The sequence below is a fragment of the Chrysemys picta genome, chromosome 13 (assembly GCF_011386835.1).
Source record: "Chrysemys picta bellii isolate R12L10 chromosome 13, ASM1138683v2, whole genome shotgun sequence".
NCBI classification, from domain to species: domain Eukaryota; kingdom Metazoa; phylum Chordata; order Testudines; family Emydidae; genus Chrysemys; species Chrysemys picta.
Window position 1 is genome coordinate 47,161,438 of NC_088803.1, and position 8,563 is coordinate 47,170,000.

General features: G+C 44.9%; 1 protein-coding gene across 2 annotated transcripts in view; it reads right to left on the minus strand.

The window, feature by feature from the left end:
* Nucleotides 1-8,371, minus strand: part of TAF4 (TATA-box binding protein associated factor 4) — a 64,727-nt gene extending 56,356 nt beyond the window's left edge. Inside the window, exons 1-2 of one of the 2 annotated variants that reach the window (XM_005302928.5) lie at nt 7,576-8,371; nt 4,498-5,595 (exon numbers count right to left, since the gene is read on the minus strand). In XM_005302928.5, coding sequence (XP_005302985.1) covers nt 4,498-5,595; nt 7,576-7,891 — 1,414 coding nt within the window. In that variant the 5' untranslated portion in view covers nt 7,892-8,371. Of the gene's footprint in view, nt 1-4,497; nt 5,596-6,208; nt 6,386-7,575 lie in introns of those variants that run through there. The other variant, XM_042858411.2, reaches the window with a different exon arrangement.
* Nucleotides 8,372-8,563: the final 192 nt, after the last annotated feature.

Sequence of the window (8,563 nt, forward strand, 5' to 3'; positions counted from 1 at the left end):
TTCACTACGGGGGGGGGAGGGTCGATTTAAGATACGCAAATTCAGCTACGCGAATAGCGTAGCTGAATTCGACCCATCGGAGCCGACTTACCCCGCTGTGAGGACGGCGGCAAAATCGACCTCCACAGCTCCCTGTCGACGGCACTTACTCCCACCTCCGCTGGTGGAGTAAGAGCGTCGATTCGGGAATCGACTGTCACGTCCCGACAAGACGCGATAATTCGATTCCTGAGAGATCGATTTCTACCCGCCAATTCAGGCGGGTAGTGTAGACCTAGCCTTAGCTGTGCTACATACAAACCCGTCTGAACCCTGTGAATACATACTCAGCATGGCTAAGCTGGACCACCGCTGCTACTGCCCGTGCTACCATAGCTACACTTTCATTTATTACACCGGTGCTAGCTGTCACTGAGCTACTGCGAGTACATACCTGTGAGCTGGGAACCACGTCCCTAGCGCATAGTGTCGACGTAGCCTAAGACACTTTATTATAATGCCATAAGAAGATAGCAGAACAGAGTAGTTTTGTTTTTTGTTAAATTCTCAAGGCTGACAATACAGTTATGGTAAGAAGATTGTAGATTTCAGTTGTGGCCAGTTTTGAGAACCGGTTATATACCGGTGCAATTGAAAATACTGCTGTGCTAATCCTAAAACTAACTTTGGGGGAGGGGAGGGGGGAATAAAATTTATAGAAGTGTGAAAATCATTAAAAAAAACACTTGCAGCACCTGCCAATTATAACTTCTGGTCACTTTTTACCATCTCATGTATGCTGCATAGTTCTGTTCTACTTGCGGACTTCTGTTCCATCTATGAGCAACTAAGATACTTTTCTGTGTATCTGAAACAACTGCCAACTGTCATGATGTTTTAATATCAATTGTCCCAGCTATTACCAGATGAGTGCATAAAAGATCTCCTCACACTATTTACTTCAGAACAATGCAAGTAGTTAAAAACATACGATAACTTCATAAAATGCACTATGAATCAAAATAAGTCATCTTTAAATAAACTCGTTGCATACTTGACAGAATCATCCTTTCTAAAGTCAATTCAAGAGTATTTTCAGCATCTCTGCTAAAGCCAAAAAGATGGTCTTTTAGGCAAAGTTTTGGAATTGTATAGCAGTGCTCCAAATGTTCAGGCTACAAGTTACAAATCTGGGCTGCTGGAGAAGAGACAAAGTGCAGATATACTGCTTACATATACATACACACATTGTGTATATATATTATACACACACTTCTCCCACCCTCCTAAGATTTTGGTAAAACAAAAATGAATCCATTATTAACCAAAATGAACGTTGATAACCCGGTTTCCTTGGGGAGGGGAAAAACAATTAATAATGTGGCAGAACTCAATAGCACCACAACAATTAATCTCGCTGCTTTCACACATTTCTAATTTGGCCATTTTAAATTCTATCTAGCTAAAAATTGATTCACCATACAGGTGACACTCTAGAAGCAATATATTTTAAGAAGTGTAAATCAACTAAACTGTTTGTAAAGGTAAAGAGAGACTACCTCAAAAAACACTTTTTTAAAGAATCTTTTTGTAAAGCCCCAGGTTAATAAAAATATTGACATTTTTATATTCAGTGTCATTTATGTGGAAAAGCAATTGGACATTTGGGGGTGGGGACTGGAAATTAAACAACTAATTTATTTTTGTTTGGAAAATAAATACAGAATATATGCTACACCAGTGGTTCTCAACCAGGGGTACATGTGCCCCAGAGGTACACAGAGGTCTTCCAGGGGGTACATCAACTCATCTAGATTTTTGCCTAGTTTTACAACAGCCTACATAAAAAGCACTAGCGAAGTCAGTAAAAACTAAAATTTCATACGACTTGTTTATATTGCAGTATATAGTATACACTGAAATGTAAGTACAATATTTATATTCCAATTGATTTTATAATTACATAGTAAAAATAAGAAAAGCAGCAATTTTTCAGTAACAATGTGCTGTGACACACTTGTATTTTTTTGTTTGATTCTGTAAGCAAATAGTTTTTAAGTGAGGTGAAACTAGAGGGTATGCAAGACAAATTAGACTCCTAAAAGGGGTACAGTAGTCTGGAAAGGTTGAAAGCCACTGTGCTACACAACAGGCAAATTTTTCAAAAGTGGATGCTAAATTGTTGTTACTCTGTGCACACTACTGTTTGCACATTCAGCTTTTGTTCTCTAGTTATATCATGCATAAACTCCTCAGATTTGCATGAGCAAACTGTATTAGCATACAGCTCTCCAATTTTTACATGCAAAGGTTGCTTGCAGAGACTAATCTGAGGTTTTGTACGTGCAAAAACTTGAATGTACAAACTTTGCTGGTACAACTTGACAGATGGGTAAAACTTCCTTTGAAAATTTGGTCACCCTGTCAATTAATTCATTATGTTTTTGTATTAGTCTATTCTCCCCTCATACATACATGTAAACTCCATTAAAGTTAATGGCACTTAAGTGGATATTGAGGAAGAGAGGGAGAACCCTAAACATCTAGGGTTAGATTTTCTGAAGTACTCAGCACCCGTAACTGCGACGAGATTTTCAAAACAGCTCAGCCTCCAGCAGCTCCCAGTGTGCTCAACTGAAGCTGCTGAGCACTGAGCTCTTGTGAAAATCTGACCATTTCATTTAAGTGCTTAAGTGAGAGCTGAGTTCTGTTGAAACTTTGTCACCTAAAAATATAATTGCCTCACTCCGAATAGTCTCGAATATCACAACTATTAAAAAAAATATATATATCAAATCCAGGCCAGTTTCCAAGTGCTAGATTTCTACTGGAAATGTACATTTTTCTGTTTTAAAAAGGCATGCTATATGGAGTCACAGACCAAAAATATAGTTCTTTTGAGATTTTAGTCATATTTAAATGTAAAGGACTTAATCCTAAAAATTAAAGGTTAGATCCTACAAAGCACTACTTTGATTTCACTGGGACCATGCACAGGAGTAACTTATGCATGCTCAACCATAAAGATTGGGCCCTTGTTGGTAAATGGGGCACATTTTAGTAAGTTGATAAAAATGTTAGTGGTTTAAAAACACTTTATTAGAAACTGCTGATCATGTCCAGTAGATATCTTCCATAATTAGCTATACTATGTAGTATTGTCATATTGCCACTATGGAGCTATATATCTAAATGTTACTAACATCAACTGCAAACCATAAGGGCAATTTGATTAATATTGTAGCAAGAGAACATCTTCAAATCCTGGAACGTATGATGCATTTTTAGTTTAGTTTTTAAAAAACAAACAAAAAAAACAGGCTCCAACTTAAAAACAGGGATTTCAAGGGTTTAAGACTTTTTGATAAATTTAAAAACAGTTTTGAAACTTCAGCATATGAATTATTCTTGCCAGGCAATATCTTTCTATGCAAGAAAAATGTAGATTTTTAATATCCCAGTTGTGATTTAAATATTCAGAATGTTTGACAGACGTAACTGAACCATGCAGTGTCACATACTATAAATGGAGTTACTATACAGAAACAGTGTACAGTAAGATATGGTTGCTGGTATCTTAGTAATAAGTGCATCAATCTAAGGTTGGGTAATAGTTTCAACAGATATCATGTTTACTACTCTAAAACCTATTGAAATGAATTGCATATGCACACCATTGATTTCATTAGGTAGTAATAATAAAATTTAATTGGCTGTTCTTTGTATAGTAATATCACCTAGCAAAACGACAAAAAAAAAAAAATCAAGGATATTTGACAGAGCATAGACCAGTTCTCAGAACAGAAGGCTTTTTTTATTCTGCCTTTAACTCACTCCCTACTGGTCTAGGGCTTGGTTCCCTGACTAAGCGTGATGTTAGTTTACTACAGGCGCTGCAACCCTAGACACAACAGGGTAAGGTAAGGACAGAGTAAGATTGCCTTTGTATTGAAGGTCCAGTGATAAAAGATCATCACGAGCTCCAAATTTGAGAGCATAACTCAGATTTCTAATGTTATTTTAATGTATTTATGGTAAAAGAAGGCAGCTTCTCTCCTTATGCTGTACCTGCTGCTGCACTACCAAGCAATGCTCCTTGTATGGTACAGGGGGGGCATACAGGGACAGGGAAAAGAGCAGCATGCTAGGTTAGATGAATTACTGACAAAACTGCTTTAAAGTCAAAATTCATCATGTGAAAATGAAACAGCAAGGTGCATTAAAATAGCATTTTAATCACATTTGTGTTGGTTTGCAGCTTTGTTCACACTTGCATTTTAGTAAAAAGGAAAATCTAAACAATAGTAAGATTTCTAAAATAATTCTGTGTCAACATGCCTTTTTCACCTGAAACAGCATAAAAATCATGCCACATCCCATGCCACTGTCCCAAAGCAAGTGATATCTGAGAATAAGAGCTTCCCCATGATTTACAACTAAATCTAGATATATTAATTATAAATCTTACTCTCAACAACATATACAGCCACAAAATAAAAATCTCTAGTCTTTACTTACCTGGTGGTAACTGAAAGTTCTGAATATTAGTTGGATTCTGAGGTGCCTGAGGCAGACGAGGTGCTAAAACTGTAGGAGTTAAAGTTGCTCTGATACCACTTGTAGTTGCTGTTGGAGTCCTTGGCAGACTTTGTGCCACTGTACTGGCAGTGCCCTTAACCATTCCTGTAGGGGTACCAGGAGCTGCAGGAGGTATCCCACCGGGATTGGGGGCCACATTGGAGAGCCCAGCTTGCATAGTTTGCCCAATTATCATATTACCCCCTGTAGTACTGGGCTGGCCACTAGCAACTAGTGTCTGCTGCTGGGATACTGCATGCACTATAGTTTTAGGAGACTCCGATTTGATGACCTGTGTGGTGGGTGCTGCCGGCACACTGGAACCAGGCTGGCTGTTCACAAGTGATGTTTGGAGGGAAACTCCAGAACCCACAGTGACTGCAGCAACAGCAGGAAAACTCCCCACACCGATGGCTGAATTGATCACAGTATTGCTCCCATTCTGGGTGGCTGCAGCAGCTGCAGCAACCGTGGGTCCTGCTGTGTGAATTGGTGGCCTCACCAGTGCTACAGTAGGCCCCCCACCTACAATGCTTGGTGGCGGTTGCGAAGAGATTACTGTGGGTGATGAGGAGGAGGCGGAGGACACAGCAGTGCTGAGGAAAGAAGTCTGGATGACAGTGTTAGAAGCTGATGGCAAAACAGCATTAACTGTATTTCCTTTCCCCACAGATCCAGGTCCATTGTTAACTAGAGGGGCAACAGCAGGTGCAGCAGCAGGATTAGCAGTTGCAGGAGTCCCAGAGAAAGCAGCACTTCCCGAATGGTGAGAGTTCATCACCACGTTACTCCCATTCAAAGTTTGCACCGTTGTGGTCCCAATTTTGCCATTCCTGGTGGATAAGGCAGTTGCCATGGTACTGATAACCACTGATTTGCCCTGACTGAGGGTCCCTGGAGCAGCAGCAGCTTCAGATCCTCCTCCTGCTGCTGCTGCTGCGGTGGTGGTGCTGGTGCTGGTTGTAGTGACTCCATCCAGAGCTGAACTCTGGGACCTGGTGTTATGATTAATAACGCCCCCTTGCACTCCTCCAGCTCCTGAAACAACAACAAGGTTCAAAGGAGAGAATGTGCAGGAGGGGAAAACAAATGTAGAGGGAGTGTGCTCCTCCACCCTCCCAATCCTTCTTCACCCCCCATACTGCATGCATTGAGACAAGAAAAAAGGGGTTGAAAATACAAGTCCTCTTCCTCTGTGTAAAGAGGTTACCCTGAGGCCCATTTATTTCCCATACTGACACCTGGCAGCAGTGATATTAATTATAGCACCCCCTTGAACAAGAGAAAAAAGGGAAGATAGACACACAACAAGATAGGATCTGGACAATAAAGGGGGTTGAGGGTGCTTCTTTTCCCTACACTTCCTTCTCTCCCCGATTCCAGGGCCTGACATTATGTTTAACAACATCCTTTGCACTCCAGTTCCTGCAACGGGGTGGGGGTGGGGGGAGGAGAAGAGTGGGGAAGACATCAGTAAAGAGTTCTCTCTATGCCCTCTATACCTTGCACACTCTACCCCCAATCCTTTCATCTCCTATAGTAGAACCTAGTAGTATCATGGAGTTCAACTAGTACAACAGTGTAAAAAGTAGGGGGTGAGAGCTGTCAATCTGACAAAGAAAAAGTTGCCATAAGAGGACTTCGTCCATACCAGGGCCTGCTGTTGTGATTCTGCTCCTCAAGCTCCCACAACCATAAAGAAAAATATGGGGAGAAAACAGACTTGGACACTGAGGACACTACAATGTGGCCTCCTGCCCTGAGACCTCCTCATCCCGCTTTAATGAGGCCTGGTATCATGATTAACACCAGCTTGGCAGTCCAGGTCCTGAATTAAGGAAAGAGAAATGAGAAGGGAGCTGTCACAGATAACCCTTATAATGTGTGTCTCAGTAGCTAAGAGGACCCTCCTGTAAGATCCTCATTACAGACCTGCTATTATTAATGTCAGCATCCTCTTACATTTCAGCAACAAGAAGCAGAGAAAAGTGGGAGGGGAGGGGAGAAACCAGAATCACAGATAGATAGTGGGCAGATAAGGATATTTTTCCCTTCCCTAAAAACAACCTCCCACCCATTCTCAAAGTGAGACCTAATATTACGATTAACATCATTCCCTTATAACCCAGCTCCTCCATCAAGGGGGCAAACGTTCACAGATAGATATAGAGAAGACATTCTAAGAAGGAGGTTAGGAGTTGTGCCCTGAATCCTCCCCCCAATACTAGGACCTTATGTTGCCACAACACCCCCTTGAGGAAAAAAGAGGAATGAAAGGTGTTGAATGCCCCCTCCAAGCTCCTGCTACAAGAGGGGCAAGGGGGAATATCCAGATAGATATGGAGGGAGGCATTTTTAGGGGCTTCTTTCCCTTGAAATCCCTCCTCACTTCCTCCTCTACAGGAAACGGGTGTCATGATTAATAACACCCCTTTGCACTTCAGCAACAGAGAAGGGGGAGGGGAAGGAGCACTCAGACAGAGATTGGAAGGCACTATTAAGTGGGAATCCCCCCCAATAAACCCCACAATCCAATGTATACCAGCAACAGGGAAGGCAGAGGAACATTCAAACAAACTGGGGGAAAGCTATTACCAAAGAGATAGTTACCCCCCACTGGTCCCACCCCCCTTGACCCTATGATTAATAGCACCCTTTTACATTCCAGCAACAAGGTAAGGGGAAAAAAAAGAGAGACTGATAAGCCATCAGTGTCTGTTTATGGCTCCATCATGGGGGGCAGTATCCCCATATGACAAGAAACACCTCATCTACACCCCAGGAGCAAGGAGAGGGAGGAGGAGCACAGTCAGACATATACTAAAGGGCCTGGTGTCGGGGGGGCTCTCCCCAATAGGATTTATACCACCCCTTGCACTCCAGCTCTTGCCACAACAACAAGGAGGAGGAGAGAGGGAAAAGGGGGGAAAGCAGTAAGGGAGGGAGGCAGTCAGAGCTTGGGAGTGGGGGGAGGGGAGGCCCCTTTCCCAGAGAGCCCCCCACCCCTGCCCAGGTTACCTGCTTTTGTGATCTCTGGGGCACTGAGTCCCATCTTGCTGCTGCTGCTGCTGCTCTCTGTTTGGACATTAGCATTGCCTCCTACTACTACTCCTCCAGGGCTAGGGCTAGGGCTGCTGCTGCTACTGCTGCTCACAACATGGTTCCCCAGCAGCCCCCCAGCGGCCCTGAGGGGCTCCTGCGCCTTGTGGTGCTGGTGGTGATGGCCGGAGGCCGCCAGCTGGGACTCCAGGGAGCCCACCAGGTCGCTCACCACCTTCTCATCCACCTCCGTGTTCAGGAAAACCTCATCCAGCAGATCCGAGCCCGCCGCCATCTTTTTTTTGGAGGGTTCCTGTGAGCTGCTCCCTCCTCCCCTTTCACTCCTCCCTCCCACCCCCCCACACACGCTGCCCTATCACTGCGCAGGCGCGCAGGCCTAGGCTCACATCACCGGCCGGAGAGGGATTCCGCTCGCTGATGATTGGCCGCCAGCCGCCTATAAAAGCCAGGGCAAATGGCTGCGAAGGTTTAGTTAGGAGTCGGGCTGCGGCGGCCCGGACGCGACGCTGCAGGAGCAGCGGGGGTAGAAGGTTGGGGGGGGGGGGTGGCTGGACAGGGATGGTGGCGAGGCTAGTTCGAGCCGCGGGGGGGAACGGGGGCCGCACGCGGGGAGGGGACGGAGGGTGGAGAAGGCAGCTCTTTGTCCGCCTGAGCCCAAGATGGCTGCATGTTTCCCTGCTGCTCCCTGCGTCTGGCCCTTGTCGCTGGAGCGAGTCTGAAGGGCGCCCCACACCTGTGCCAGCTGCGTGTAACTGATCCACCGGGGGGGGGCGGGGGAGGAGACGCGGTTCGGGCCCCACGCCCAGCCGCGGGAGGGGGCAGCGAGCAGCAGCCGTTGGGGGGCCAGGGGCAAAGAGCCCCCGGAGAGGCAGCGTCGCCCAGGCGGGCTCTGGGGGGGGCAGGACGGGTAGCCGCGACCCTCTCCTCGAGGATGGGGCAGGCTCTT